The sequence below is a fragment of the Nothoprocta perdicaria genome, unplaced genomic scaffold (genome assembly GCF_003342845.1).
Source record: "Nothoprocta perdicaria isolate Ctin4 unplaced genomic scaffold, notPer1 scaffold_33, whole genome shotgun sequence".
NCBI classification, from domain to species: Eukaryota; Metazoa; Chordata; class Aves; order Tinamiformes; family Tinamidae; genus Nothoprocta; species Nothoprocta perdicaria.
Window position 1 is genome coordinate 1,297,181 of NW_020455566.1, and position 15,042 is coordinate 1,312,222.

The 15,042-nt window shown below is 47.6% G+C and overlaps 1 protein-coding gene across 1 annotated transcript; it reads left to right on the forward strand.

Annotated features, from left to right (window-relative positions):
• Window positions 1-9,587: 9,587 nt before the first annotated feature.
• On the forward strand, window positions 9,588-13,864 carry TEKT2 (tektin 2). The gene is made up of 9 exons (XM_026043433.1): window positions 9,588-9,743; window positions 10,063-10,188; window positions 10,536-10,741; window positions 11,000-11,143; window positions 11,871-11,985; window positions 12,131-12,238; window positions 12,737-12,880; window positions 13,172-13,251; window positions 13,568-13,864. Exons 1-9 carry the CDS (start codon window positions 9,588-9,590, stop codon window positions 13,779-13,781), a joined length of 1,293 nt encoding a protein of 430 aa, XP_025899218.1. The 3' UTR covers window positions 13,782-13,864.
• Window positions 13,865-15,042: the final 1,178 nt, after the last annotated feature.

Below are 15,042 nucleotides of genomic sequence, written 5' to 3' on the forward strand. Positions count from 1 at the left end.
TGCAGTTTAGGGGTGGGGGGTTGGGATAAATGGTACCTCATCTGTGGTGGCAGTTTCCAGTATATTTTCAGAGTATATGGATTTCTTTTATTTTTGTACCTGCTCTCCTTAAAAAAAAAAAAAAAAAAAAGAAAAAGAAAAAAAGAAAAAAGAAAAAAAAAGAAAAAATCAAAAAAAAAAAGAAACTCAAATTTTATGTGCTGTTGGGGAGATCTGGAATGGCAAACCCACTGCTCCCGTCTTTCCGGGAGCTGTCGGCATGTGTAGTCCAAAGAGGGATCCGGGCAAAGGCCGACGGTTCCGCTTGCTTTGCCGAGATCCAGCCTATCCCGAAAAACGGCTCCTATCCCGCACAGCGGGAGCGCGACGGAGCCCCGGGAGCACCCGGTCCCCTCGGCCGTCGAGGCCCCAGTCACTGAGCACAAGGCCTTGCCTGGAGCTGTCCTCCAGAGACTGGCAGATTGAGTTTGGGAAGAAGCAACTTGAGCAGTTGAACGTGTCACATCTGTGGGAATGACCGGTGATTCCACTAGAAGTAGCTTTTTTTTCCTCCTTTTTTTTTGTAGGGTACTTCAGCTGTGTCCGTTTTACTCAGGATCGCTCTATTGCTGTTCAATGTGTAATCTGGTGAAATGTGTCCAAAAGTTAGTGCTGTAGGGTTCATCCTGACGGCCTTTTGAAAATCTGCGTGGCCATCGAAATGATTTTCAGAAGGAAAATGGATTTCTAAAGTTTGTCAAATTCTTTCAAGATGCCGTTCATCCTTAGCTAGTTTAATTTTGTTAAGTACAAATTTGTCCTACAAAATGCATAACATAAGATACCAGATAATCATCTTCTAGTCTTGATGGAAATACCCAAGCTCAAACTATACTTACAAAAGCTGGAGGCCTCTTTCTTTTTTTTTTTCTTTTTTTTTTTTAAATACTTTGTTCGTATCTTGTCCACTTTTGATATTTTCCCAGTTTTGTGAATGGAGGGTTTAGAATTTTACTCAAAGCACTTTTTGCAACCAAGGAATCGCAGGTTCAGCTGATGGACCTGGAAATGATGAATTCCGTTTCCAGAGACGGCTCTTTCCCCGTGGCCGGCCTGGATTCCATCGCGGCCCCAGCCCTTAGTCGCGCTCGGTGCTGTGCAGTGTTGTGGCTGCCACTATCAGATTAATTGGATCCGGCAAATTAAAACCCATAGAGGTGTCAAAGGGAAAGATTCCTGGCTTTTCTACCCAAAGATGGTACTTTAGATTATATTGGGTATTGATGCCATTTTGTTTTGGCACATTTTTAAATTAAAACTGTAGCCAATTCACTGTTCTTTTAATCGGAAAAATAGTGGTTAGAGCTTGAGCTAATTGATGTTTTCTGCTAGTAGATGATTTGTACTTTACAGTGATTGAGCTATGAAACAAGTGTGTACAGGATCCTATTTTTTATCTCCCTAGCAGAATCTAAAGAATCCTGATCTCTGTAACAATAAATTAAGAAATAACTGTCCCTAAGTAGGCGAAGGTGCATGTGGAGGGGAAGGAATTGTTGGGGAAGAAGCTTGCAAATAAAGTATTAAAGCATCGGTTTTGCAGAAACAAGGGCGTAGACAGAGAGACTTGATTCACTTTCCATCCCGCGTGCCCTGGCCTGTCCCGATGTTATCCGAGGTACCCCCTCACCTAATGCGGGTAGTTAGAGTCCCTCTAAAACCAAGCAGTTCTGCTGTTTCAAACTTGGAATGATTTTTATTTTTTTTTTTTTTAAAGCAAGACAGTCCTCAGAAAGTGCCTTTTTAGAAGACGGTGCTGTAGATTTTTATTTTCCATTTGTACGTGGCTGCAAATTTAAGATAAAATTATTAAAAATGCCAAGTGTTTGATGGTATCTTTCAGGTACTTTCAAGCATCAATTTCTGAGTCAGGACCAAGATTAACCAGGAAAGCATTTTCATCGGAGGGAGAGGCGTTGAGGAACCATCACCAAATTCAGCTGGTAGGCTAGAATCAGTTTTGATGTAGTTGATTCAGTTTACCTCTTTGTACTGAGAGAGAAGGGGGCTGTTGGGAGGAGGGTGTAGGAAAAGCAACCACACAGCACTCATTTACTGCTGAGGAGGAACCCATGGTTGCTGAAGGACGTTGTCCCTTCGAGACCTTGCGAGCTCCCAAAGATGAAGCAGGTTGAGAACTATGCGAAGACCTAGGAGATGGTCAGTCCTGCTGTGTGCAGATGTCACGTGGCTTGTGTTTTTGAAGGAGTCATGAGTTGATGGGACTTCTCATCCCTAGGCAGGAGTCGTGATGCTCTGAACAGTAACCGTTTGGTGGGCTGAGAGATGTTGCCCTGTTGAAAGTGCTGTGGGTCCATGGAGAGTTTGGTGAGCATTCCTCCAGTCCAGAGAAGCTGTAGGCTCGACTATTAAACACTGCACCTCAGTAACCTTGTAATGCTGCATAAAGTAATAATAATAGCAAAGTTCTGCTTTGATTACACTGTAATGTGCTTGCACATGCCTGCAAAAAATACACACGGCTTTCATTTTTGTCGTGGTCTTAATAGCAGTTGTCAGACCCTTTTCTTTTGAGATGAGCCTTGTCTTTCATTGTGGTGTTTCAGAATATTTATTATTAATCTGTGTGCAGCTCATAGACCTATATATGTTGCTTCTTACACTTTTTTTTAGATGGGAGAAATTTCTGAATGACTTGTTTTTTCTTCTCTGAATTCAACTAATCATTTAAGAGAGGAAATTGAATAAAACAGCTTGATAGGCTAACTTAATTGGTACTTTGGTTCCTTGAGTTTAGAACCGAAATGAGTTTGTGCTTATTCTATTACTGTTCATGCAGAGCTGGGCATTTAAGACTGTAACTTGATGTCAGAATATTTTGGGGTATTAGGAATTTAAACATAGAACTCACATTTCTGTTGCAAATGTTATTGTTGCAGGAGTGCATTCATGTCCAGTCTTTCTCTCCAAGAAATTGGAGCTTTTCAACGTTTATTCATTTGGACATGATCAATGACATAGTCTAGAATTCCAAAGTGTTTGATTATGACCTGTAAATAAAGGGATGCTGTTAGATTAATTCACAATATAGCATTCCTGCATATGTTACCAATGGAGATTCTGAAACAAAATTGTTTTATAGATCTTTTTCTGTTTCAAGATAAAGAAATGAACTCAACTTCCTTGCAACTTGTCACCAACTTGCATGTTCTGCTACCATGCCCAATGCCTGTTCATTGCTATTTACACTTGCAATGACTTTATTTTGTATTCTTGCTTTCTTAATGTTATTAGGAGTGAGAAAATACATTTTTTTTCAGTCTGAATTCTAAGCCAAATCTATCAGACTTCTCTCCCTTTTAGTAGCTATAGAGTTATCGCTATCATTTGGTTTGAAAAGGGCCCAAAGATCTTCTAGCAGCTTGATCTTCAGAAACGCTCCCCATCTCTTCCCTGTCTATGAACCTTTTTTATTATTGTTTTATTATTCTGTCCACATTTAGCAAGTGAAACCGCTAAGACTTATGAGTTAAATCTCACCTCTTCATGCATTGCAGCTGTGGTCAGAGCAAAATGAAATGGACTTGCATCTGGGGATGCTGTTTTTTTGGGCACAAATCTGTTCTTAGGACATCTTGCCTTAGTGAAGACCAACTGTAGCATGCACGAGTTTAATTACAATAGAAATTATCCATGTATTTTTGTTGCGTTCATTGGATGGTGCATGATGTTTTAAAATATCCAATTCAAATACAAGCTAATCAATCACTGAAGATGCAAACGCCCTCATATGTTTTATCTTAAAACAAAAATCTCTAGTGTGTTTGCCCAGTTCGTCCTTCTCCCTGGCAAAGGTTTGAGATCGAGGGTTTTCTGTAATTAAAACTACTTGCAGCAAACTGGGCTGGGATTAATCCTAAAGCTGAACTATATGTTAAGTCTGTCACTGCCCAGATGTTTTGCAGGACAGTCACCGCTATCATTTCTTCTCCATCAAACCAGTAGTAGAAATATCTCAAAAGAATGCGAGGAGGAACTGTGTCTTCATATTCAAAAATAGAAAGCTAAATATACTTAAAAAAAAAAACCTTAATGCTGCTAGAGCCTTGTAAACCTGTACCTTTGCATCCATAGTTTACCCAAAAAGCCCAACATGTTGCTACTTCAAAAGCTACTGCAGGAGGAGGAAAACTTTTTTAACATAAGAGTGCCTGTTCCCCTCCGCTTAAGGAACATGCTGGGAAGCAGGTAGCAGTGCCTGTAATAACTGTGTAGTTAAAAACAGCGAAATCTCTTTGCTTTGTATCAGTATATTGAAGCTACCTTCCTTGCTTCAAAGCAGACGCAAATTCCAGTGGCTGGGTGCTATTAGAAGCAGCGGAGCCAAGGGGTTTTGTGAGCAATATCCAGCCCCTCTGTAAAACGTCGATGCTCGGATCGATTTCTGGTGACAATTTTGGGGCCGTTCACACTGGCGTGTGCCTAAGAGGCAAACAGCAGTCAGCTGTAGAGTTAGTTTTGCTGTAGCGCTGCAATTGCTCTGCTCTTCCTCAGCTGATACCTCCTCCCCGTTCCCTTACACAGCATCCCTCTCCCTCCGCTGTCTGCAGAGGATTAGCCATGTTGAGAACGTTTCAGCCGTGTGGAAAGGAAATCAGCTTTGGATACAAGCAGTGGTGGTAGTGCAGTGATGTGAGAAAACTGCCAGCAGCAATAGAAAGGATTCGGTCAAAGTTGGGTGGATGTCAGTTAAGCTGCTCAGGCTGAGCCTTTCGGGGAGTTTGGGAACCTCAGAGTTCAGTTTAGGTGTCCTGGGAATGTATGTGTCAAACTTGAACTCATTGAGAGCAAGCATGTGCCTTTTTCTGATCGAGAACAGAAGCTGGGAGAAACTTGCATTTGCATTGATGCTATGGTTAGTATTTTTATGAGCTGTTCTTAAAGCTTGAAGTCCTTGGTAAAAATTGAGTTGTTTCTACATTAATAAAAGTGAGCCCTGAATTATCTGTGAATTAGAATCACCCGAAAAGAAGAATCTTTTAAAAGAAGTGGTTTCTCTAAAGTAATGCTATCACAAACTTACTGGTTAATTTTCAGTTTTTAAAATGTAACCTTGATGTATGTTTCTCGTTATCGATTGAAAATAATCCATTCTGCCTTGACTGCAGCGTTGCCTGCCCAGCTGAAGTCTTTGCTGCGGCTCTGCAGCCGCTCCGCAGTGGTGACTGTCAGGACAGGAAGAATGTAGGGAGCACGCGGAGGTCTGATCGCCTGGGAGCGCCGCGGTGAGGATTAGACAGCCCCCATTTCTGCAAGAACTAGTTTGCCAGCAGCCGAGGGGACCCATGTCCGCGTAATGATTATACAGTGTCTTAGGGATGGAAAGTTTTAATGAAGTGGCACGAGAGGAGGGGAGAAGCTGCTGCTCCTCTCCTGTTATATCAAGGTGCTGGTAGAGGAAAGGCTTTTGTAAAACGTGTGCTGCACAGGGGGAGCTGCCTGTGTCCTTAGAGGCTAATGTAGCCTTAAAGCTGCTAAGAAGGTGCGTTTTCAGAGAAGCTAACGGAGAAGCTTTTCAAACGTGCTGTGTTTTGTCCAGTTTTGCAGTACCGGCGAGTTGTCCAGCTAGGGGCTCTGGAGTGAATGGTGGCTCTGAACTGGGTTCCCTCTCTGACCTCGGGGCAGTGATTCTGCCCCAAGTTTCTTACCCCACCTAGCAGTTGTACACAGTGATTCACATTGCCTTACGAGAGCCAGCCTTTAGGTGTTCCGAGGACGAATCATGTTGTGGAAGTGCTGAATTCCTACTGCAGACCCCAGCACCTTCTTGCAAATTTGCATCCTCGCGTACCAGTTTGTACAGTTGACCATGGTCCATCTCTGACCATGTTCTCTGCATACAAAGAACAGAGCTGGGGCTGTTGGGGCTGGTCCTGCAACGTTTACTTTCTTTTAAGATAATCCTTTGTTTCCTTTGTTGAGGAACAGACTGTCAGAGGGCAACGTTTATTTAAATGGAAATTGCAAAAACCTTCATCACTGAGGATTGAGTTGGTCCTTCAGAGACGTTTTGGCAGTTGGAAATTTAACACATCCTGTAATATTATCTAGCAACACAGAACAATTATGACTGTGTATGGAATTTAGAGTTTTGCTAGCCTATAAATCATAGATCCGCAAGCTAATTTAAACACAGATGTGTAAAAGTTAGCTGTTAAAATATTACTCACTAATAAACTTTCATTATGCTTAACACTTGCAAGTCTCTTAAATCCATTCAAATTCAGTTGCTTCGATATAAGATCCATGCCTTGTGAGTTAGTGTTCACTCAGACACATTAGCAAAGCAGCACCCGTTGGAGCAGTGCTGGGTCTAAAGAACCTTGCTGAAGCTTTTAAAGCTGCTGGTGTGTCAGCAGAGCAGAAACCTGAGCAGCACTTCCTGACTGGGGAGAAAAAAGTGAATGTTGGGAAAAAAATAAAAATAAGCAGTAAGTGTGAGGAAGACCGCTAGAAATCAGAAGATTTATTTTCTGACTTTATTTTCTGAAAAAACTGAAGGCTGTTCTGTTTTGAGCATCGCTTTTCTTTCTGTGGCTATAGTTTTTACATTTCTTCAAGCTTGATTTATATTCCCCAGCAGAATGTTCCCCTTTCTGCAGTAAAGCTTCACAACATCGAATCTAGCCTTGAGACAACTCGATGTCGTTTTCCTGTAGAAAAATCCTGTTCGGAGAAAGTTGCTTTTTTTTTTTTTTTTTTTTTTCCTTGCAGAAGACGGCATTTCTGAAAAGCTAGCTTCAGTACAGCACCCGAGTGGGCAGGATGGATTTTTAATGCATGATGCTGCTCTAGCAGCCCATGCTGCCGTGGCCATCGCGGCTCATTTGTCTCACAGGTCAGTGACGAACCTTGAGCTCACAGGGTGCAGATTTTGTCCCTTATATTCTTGTTTCTTCCCTTGGCGTACGCAATTGATCATCCCCAGGTAGCCTATGGACGGAAAAACAGCATTTCTGCTTATTTTGGGGGAAAGAGCTCAGCTCTGCAAGCGGCCTGGAGGTGTTTGATGGGAGATGAGTCTACAACATTGTCTCTCAACAGGTATTACTTCAAGCTTTAGCTTTCACTGTAATGGGTAGCATTCAGTTACGAGCCAGTGTGGGTATTAAAGCATCTTCAGCGGAAGGCGGCCCAGGTGGCATAGTGTGTGCCATAAGCATTGCTAGTCATCAATATATATTTGTTTAGGAGACTGCTGGAAGCAATGTTGTGCATATAGATTTTGCATATTTAATACCATATGTTTAAATAAAATAATAATTGTACTGTTCGGGATTCCTTTTCGGAATAAAATTTTAATAAAGCAGTCAAGAGGACTGAGATTCCCTTCTGTGTGTACGTTTTGCCCTTGCTCTTTCTCATATGCTGGTAACTGCTCCCTTTTTGTTTTGGCATTGCCATTGCTTAAGGAGGATGTGAATTGTGTTCCAACCATGAAGATAACTGGGGAGGGGTTCAAAGGAAGAGGAAATTGTTTCAAGAATAAAGCAGAGCTATGGCTTGAGATGTTGCACAAATAGATTGTAGACAGATGGCAAACAAACTGGTAAAAGCCTTTATTTTTACTTAACCATCTCTGACCATGTGTGCCTATTTGTATTGCGGATGTGGGCTGCAGCCTTGCAGGATGTGAGGGGAAATCACGTGTATCAGTGTGTTTTAAGATGTCATTGCTTAGCAGAAGCAGGGTCCTCTGCCCATTCTCCCTTTCCAGAGGAATTGTTCTTGCCAAAATTTTCTACCTGTTGCAGCAGTTGCTTTCTTTGCAGCACAGTAAAATGTCAACTTCTCCCACTGTCCCTTCCCTCTGGCAGTCATCTCTAATCTCTGTGCAACGGTGTATAGTGCACACAGCAGTCGTCAGATAGCTGCTGGCTTTAGACACCACCAAGTTGGGTATACTGTAAACCAACCGTATTATTTGAAAAATAAATTTTGTTTTGAATGCCTATGTGATATTTTAATCTCTTTATATTTGCATTGTTTGGTTTCTTTTCTTTCCGAAGCGAAGCCTGCAAGAATGGATGGAGACCAAAGTGCTGATGTTAATCGGTAATAGGAATTGGGATAATATCTTGATGGAAACACCAAACATGACTGCCAAACTATGGTCAGAAAATGTGATTTTTACTTTCCAGCTTTTCTGTTTGGTTAGTATTAATGCCATTTAATTAAAAATAAAGGAGCGGGGATTTAAAGTGCTCCGATTGGCAGTTTTGAGGACTAAGAAATGTGGGGTGTGATGGTAATTAGGTGTTAGCATTGCATTCGCCCCCATTGAACACCCAGATCTGTCTGCACTGTCAGCAAGACGAATGCAGATGAATTAAGGAGTTAAGTGGATTTTGGAGCTCTAAAATGCTTCTATGCAGAATATTGGCAGTCAGTGTGGTGTGCTGGGTTAAATCCTCGGCTCCCAAATCCTCCCCAAAAACCACGTTGTCCGCGGCGGAGGTTAGAAGTTCCTAAGGAGAGCTGCAGAAGTTCCTATTTTGGTTTAGCACTCTTATTCCCAGTACTGACGTGGTGAAATCCGTCGTGGACCTCTCTGAGCCAAAAACTGTCACCAAAGCTTTCTGTGGCAGCCTCCGCTCCTGTCCTTACGCTGTTCTCTGTACTGGAAGGACTCGTCCTTCGGTTTTACCTTTTTTTAAAAAAGAAAAAAAAAAGGTTTTAGTGTTGCTTTGCTTCAGTTTGGAGTGCAACTTTCACTAATAACTGCAATAAAAAAAAACAGAAGAAAGCTTTGCTCCGAACCTGCCCCTTGTGTTAACTTGCTCTATTTGTGATATATTAGAAAATAAATATATAATATATAAAATATTTATGAAAGTAGAGATTGGTTTTTAGATGGCCACTGCGTGGCACGTCAGAGGAAACGAGGTGGCGGGGAGGGTTCGTGCGTCGGCTTCTTTTTAGGGGGAAATAATCCAAATAAGATGGTCTCGTTGCCGCACTCGGGCAGCCCTGAGCGCCCCTAGCGGCCGTGACGTCAGCGGAGCCGCTTAACGACGGCATGGCAACGGGCGCGCGTGCCTGGCAACCTGCCTGGCAACCTGCCTAGCAACCGGCCTGGCGCCGCGCGGCGGGAGCGCGGGCGCCGCGCGGGAGCGCCCTGAGGCAGCGGTGAGAGAGCGGGGCCCCGGGGCGCCAAGCGCGGCCTCAGGCCTGCCCGGCCCTCGCTGCCCCGCTCTCCCCGCGATGAATGTTGGCCCCTAGCCTCGCGAGTGCAGCCGACCACCTTGCCACCCTCCATGAGTACCGTGGAGGTGATGGTGCTGGGGCAGCTCTGTGTCCCTGGGCAGAGCCTGCTGCTGGAAGAGTCTCTCTACCTTCCCAGGGGAGGAAGCAGTTCGGATTCACCTTCCCGGGGCGCTTAGTGGGGCTTGCACCGAGGCTTAGGCCCCTGGAGCCCCGCACAGGCCCTGCTGCTTTTGTGCCCATGCAACTCTTCCTTTGCTGCAAGGCTACAGCTAAACAGGAACAATCTTCTCCCTTTCAGTGCCCTGAGCGGCGATACAGCCATGGCCACGCTGAGCGTGAAGCCGGGACGGAGGTTCTCCCTGCCCGACTGGCACAGCAACGCCGAGCTCCTCTCGGCGAACGCCGAGCGCCGCCGCTCCGCTTCCCACCGCGTCCGCCAGGAAGCCCGCGTGCTCCGCAACGAAACCAGCAACCAGGTGGGCCCGCGGTCGCCCTGGCCCTTCCCGGGGCTGTGGCAACGCGGGAAGAGCATCTCGAAACTGGCGTGTGTGCCCTGGCGGGTAGGAGGGGGTTTTACCTCTGGAGAACTCCCTAAATCGGTTGCAGGAACTGAACATGTATATGTGAAATGACCTGTGAAGCCTTTGCAACCGATGTGCTTTTGTGTACCCTCCACTTGTGTAAATAACTATTGCACCAGGTGGCAACTTATTGACTCCCTGTAAAACATCGATCAATCCCCAAAGCAAGGAAAGGCTTCAGAAAGAAGTCACGGTGTGTCTTTTCTAATTCCAGACAAAATGGGATGAGCAGGACAACAAAACCCGCCTGACTGAACGTATCAGCAGTGTGAACAGATGGAAAGAGACCCTGGACAAGTGTCTCGCAGACATTGATGCGGAAATTGAGACCTTAGCCAAAGTACGTTAGGAAGACAAGTGGAAATCAACCTACACTCTCAATGTGTGACACTAAACAATTGAGGCTTGCTTTGTTTTCTTTGTTTAATGTTCTGAACCCACAGACTGCACCTTCCGTGGTCCTTAGTCCCCAGCAAGGTGCAATCCCCAGGGTGAATGGCAGGTGTAGAGGGCTGATGTGTTTGGCTCCCACAGTCCCCATTCCAGACTTGCTCAGGAGGTATCAGAACAGCAGAGATGGGCAGTGCAAGGCCGCTGTAATGAGGGCACCCATGGGTTCCCTTCCTTTCTCTTTGCTCCAGTCCCTGAAGGAGACTCTCCACCCACTCAGCTGGCTTCTTTCTGCAGGTGAAGGAAGCAGCTGAACATGCCCTCCAGGCGAAGAACTTGCCTTTGGACGTTGCCATTGAGTGCCTGACGCTGCGTGAGAGCCGCCGCGCCATCGATGTGGTGAGGGACCCCGTGGAGGAGGAGCTGCACAAGGAGGTGGAGGTGATAGAAAAGGCCAAGAGAGACCTGCAGCAGAGAGTGAGCGAAGCCTTCGAACAGCTCTGGTGAGGCAAAGAGCAGAGCTGCCTTGCAGCGAGCAGCTCCAAGCCCTGGGTGATGCTGGGGCAGTGCAGGAGAGCCAGCCAGCCTTGCAAAGCAAGTGTGCTGGAGGGCCGCGCTGGACTCGGGTCCCTGCTGTGACACAGAGACCTCTAATTCGTTTTAAAGAAATGCTTGAGGTTGTGATGAACGCTTTGGAAACATGAGTGAGCTGCCATTTCCCTCCGCGCGCTCCCGACTGACTCCAGCCCTGCTTTCCGCAGCCTCCTCCAGGAAGCCCGCCAGCAGCTAAGCCTGGATCACCGAGGCAAGATGGAAGCGCTGGAAATAGACCGTGTGTGCCTATCCCTCAACGTGAACTCTCCCAACATCTCCTTCAAGGTCAACCCAACACGGGTCCCAGATGGGTAAGGGAAGAGCCAGCCCTTTTCTGGCCAACCCCGTGCTGGTGCTTGAAAAAGCCTCGGGGTTCTGTTTCCTTCCATGCTATAGGTTGGCTGTATGGAACCAGTTACTAATAGGAACTGGCTGCTGGGTTTTTTTGAGGCTCTTGAACTGTGTGTTCACAAACTTCTGGGAGACGAGACCTTTCTTGATCCATGTTTATAGGGGACTGATTGCTAGTGAGGTGTACTGGTGCTCTCTTAAACCTCGCAGGGACTTAGAGCATTCAGTAGATACCTCTTACCTTACAGGAACATCAGGGTCGAGTAAACAGGGTGTCTTTTCTACTGGGGAAAACGGGAGGACAGTGAATGAGTTATCTAAATCACCACAAATCAGTGGCAAAACCAGTGAACCTAGCTGCCCTATTTCACTACTGTTTGGCTATAGGCAGTACACAGTTAGCAGTGTGCTATTAGCTTTTGGCAGAGCTGCAGATTTTTCAGTTGTTTGACGTTTCATAGCACCCCTCGCATGCGTCCCTGCTCTGAGCAGATGTTTGGCTCGGTGCAGGAGCTGTAGGAGAGCAACTTCCATCTGCTGCACGGAGGACATCGGACAGGGTGTGATCTCTGCAATTTCTGGCTCGTTTTCTATTGCAGAAAGCCTTCTTGGCCTGCAGCAGGTGTTTGCTTTCGAACTGCCTTGCAGACACTCCGTTTATTTTTATAACTGCTGAATTGTTCACAGATCAACCTCGCTTCAGGAGTGGGACGATTACAGTCAGCGCAACAAGGACCGTGCTGAGGCAGAAATGAAAGCCTCAAATGAGCTCCGGGAAGCAATAGCACTTACCATTGCTCAGGTAAGTTAGTCACTTGTCTGTGATTTGGTGGTGCAGACGTTCCCAGCCTCGCAGGAGATTCTCTCTCATGCAGTGGCCGTATTGACAATATCTGGGAGAGACACCCCTTCTAAAGGTGTGTGACTGCAGCCTGTTCTCTTTGCAGACAAACAACGAGCTAGAGGCTCAGCGGGTAGTTACAGAATTTGCCCTGCGCAAGAGGATTCGAGACTTGGAAAAAGCCTACGATGAACTGAAATGGCAGGAGAAGAATGTAATGGCCCTTTGGTTATCAAACGTGTCCGCGGTGGGGATTGCATCCAAAGGCTGTACGTTACCTGTAATGTATTGCTGACCCACCTGCCCGGCAGTGCTGAGCGTAGCAGCTCTGGGTAATTCTCCTTTCTGGGCTAGGATTGAGAAGGCAAAGCAGTGCTGCCACAAGGTACGCAGCTACCAATCCCTTCTGGCCACTGTGGCGAGCTAGGTCTGAGCTTACTGCCTTATTCACTGGGCTTGCACTTATCCACCGTGGCCATAAAACACCAGCAGCACCAGGCCTGGTCCATGGGAAAGCCTCATCCTTAGGATCCTTAGGGCCTCATCCTTTAGATCCTAGAGGATCTAAACTCTAATTCAAAGCTTACAAGCCCTTGTTTAGAATCCATTCACGGCCCAGTAAAAACTCAGGGCATGTAGGGCTGTTTCCCAGTCTAGATGCTAATGGCATAGGGTCAGGATAGACTCTCATGGTAAGAATCTGTATCTTCAGACCTTGGAGGAAATTGCTGAGATGGAAGAGGACATCAGACGTCTGGAGGAAGATCTTCGGAGGAAAATGAAAGACTTGAAACTGGCCCACACTCGCCTGGAGACCCGCATGCAGCGACCCGACGTGGAGCTGTGTCAGGATCAGGTAGCAGCCTTGCCCTGCATGTTCTCTGCTAGGAGGGGCTGGCGGAACTGAACAGGACGGGTGCTTGGGCGAGTCAAATAAAGGTGGATGCACTTTGGAGCAAACTACAGAGGAGCCGAGCCATGGACTCGGCCATCACTAGTGCATCCACCTGGGGTTTTGTCCCTGTTAAAGTAAGGAAACAAATGCTGTAGCTGTATTGGGAGGAAAACAAGGGATCCACAAGGGCCCCCGCAAGACATCGCTTTACCGCCCTGGTAACTCATGACCTTCTCCCTCCCTGCGTTGCAGGTCCAGTACGGGCTGACAGATGAGGTTCGGCAGCTGGAGGGAACGATCAGTGCCCTGAAGCAGAAGTTAGCGCAGTCACAGTGAGTCCCCTGTTCTTTGGGGCAGAGCAGTGACCCAGCATTTTGTACGGGAGGGAGATATGAGATAGCAGTGCTGCTCTGGGGTGCCATGGGGCTCCCAGGGCGCCTGCAATCCTGGAGCAGCGCGTGGGCTTGCTGTTCATGGCCCAAGTAATGCTCCTGCTGTGCACCGAGAGCTCTGCTGCACTAGCTCTTCATGCAAAGGCAAGAGCCACACAGATTTACGCTGCCAGAAAGTGGGAAGTTCATGTTTCCTGTCCAACTTGGAAAGCGTCCGCGGCGCTTGAACCAGACTCTCACTTGTGCTTGTTCTCAGGGGTGCCTTGGATGCGCTTTACAAACAACTCTACCACATCCAGACAGATATTGGCTACAAAGCTAATTCCCTGGTGCTGGACAACAAGTGCATGGACACTCGGAGAAAGCTCACGGTTCCTGCCGAGAAGTTTGTGCCAGAGGTCGACACCTTCAACCGGACCACGAACCGTGGGCTCTCCTCGCTGCAGAGCCGGCAGCTGCAGCTGGCCTGACGCGCCGTGGCGTGTTGTGCAACGAGCCACACGGCAGAGAAAGCTTCCAGTGACTCAGTTCCGCAGCAAGGAGAACGGGCATCTGTGTCACGTTAGGATAATGCGGTTCTCCTCCCGCCCCCTGGTTTGTTGTATAACTGTCTGTCCCCTTGTATGATGTTTATAGCCTCGTGCACTCTGAGGAGCATTACAAACAATAAAAAGTCTGTCCCCAAGAGCAGTTGTCATTCGAATGTGTTGGAAGCATTTCACGGTGATTGAATCCATCTGGGCTTTTTAGTGTTTTAAGTCCTTTAAAGTGCGAGGCAGTGCTCCGCAAGGGGACTGTGCAGCAGGGGCAGCGTGCCAGATGTGCTCCGTGGGGATACTGACACCAATCTGCTCACTTTAACGATTAAAGCAAAGTCTGGGTTGGGATTTCCCCCGCCTGCGAGCCTCGCAGAGTTAACACTGCTACAAAAGCGAGAGCCGGAGCCCATTCCGGCTCTTGTGGCAGATTTGTTAAAATGGAATTGCAGTTTCCACATTGTGCCATGAGTTATTGTTTCTATTCCAGGCGCGCTCCCAACGTGCGAAATACTGCAAGCACTCCCTGGGAAGCAGAGACCCTGCCCCGGGGACCTTCCGTGCCAAATTCCTGCCTGTGCAACAGGAGCAGGAGCTGCCCTTTGACTCCTGGCCCGCGGCGCTAGTTCTGGTAAGGAGGAGCTGAGGAAACAGCAGTGCTGGGAGCTGGGACGGGAGCCCGGGGTTGGCAGCGGCGCCTGCAGCCACGGGGATCATTGAGCGCCGCTGCCGGGGGCTGGGGGCGCTTGAGAAGCCCCCCGCGCCTGGGGACGCCCGAACGCGCTGGGTGCAGGTGGAACCCGGCCATGGGCACCCCCAGGGTGACCCCCGTGCAGCCCTCGTGTCCCCCAGGTGCTCCCCGTGCCCGCACCATGCCGCCCATGTCCCCTGTATCCCCCCATGTCCCCTGTGTGCCCTTGTGTCCCTCCATGTCCTTGTGTGTCCCTCATGTCCCCCGTGTCCCCCCCAAGTCCCGTGTGTCTCCCCATGTACCTTGTGTCCCCTTGTGCCCCCCCGTTTCCCCATGTCCCCTGTGTCCCCTGTGTCCCCTCTGTCCCCGTGTCCCCTCTGTGTCCCCTTGTGTCCCCCGCATGTCCTTGGTGTCCCCCGTTTCCCCTCATGTCCCCCCATGTCCCCCTGTGTCCCCTCATGTCCCCAGTGTCTCCTCGTGTTCCCAGTGTCCCCCCATGTCCCC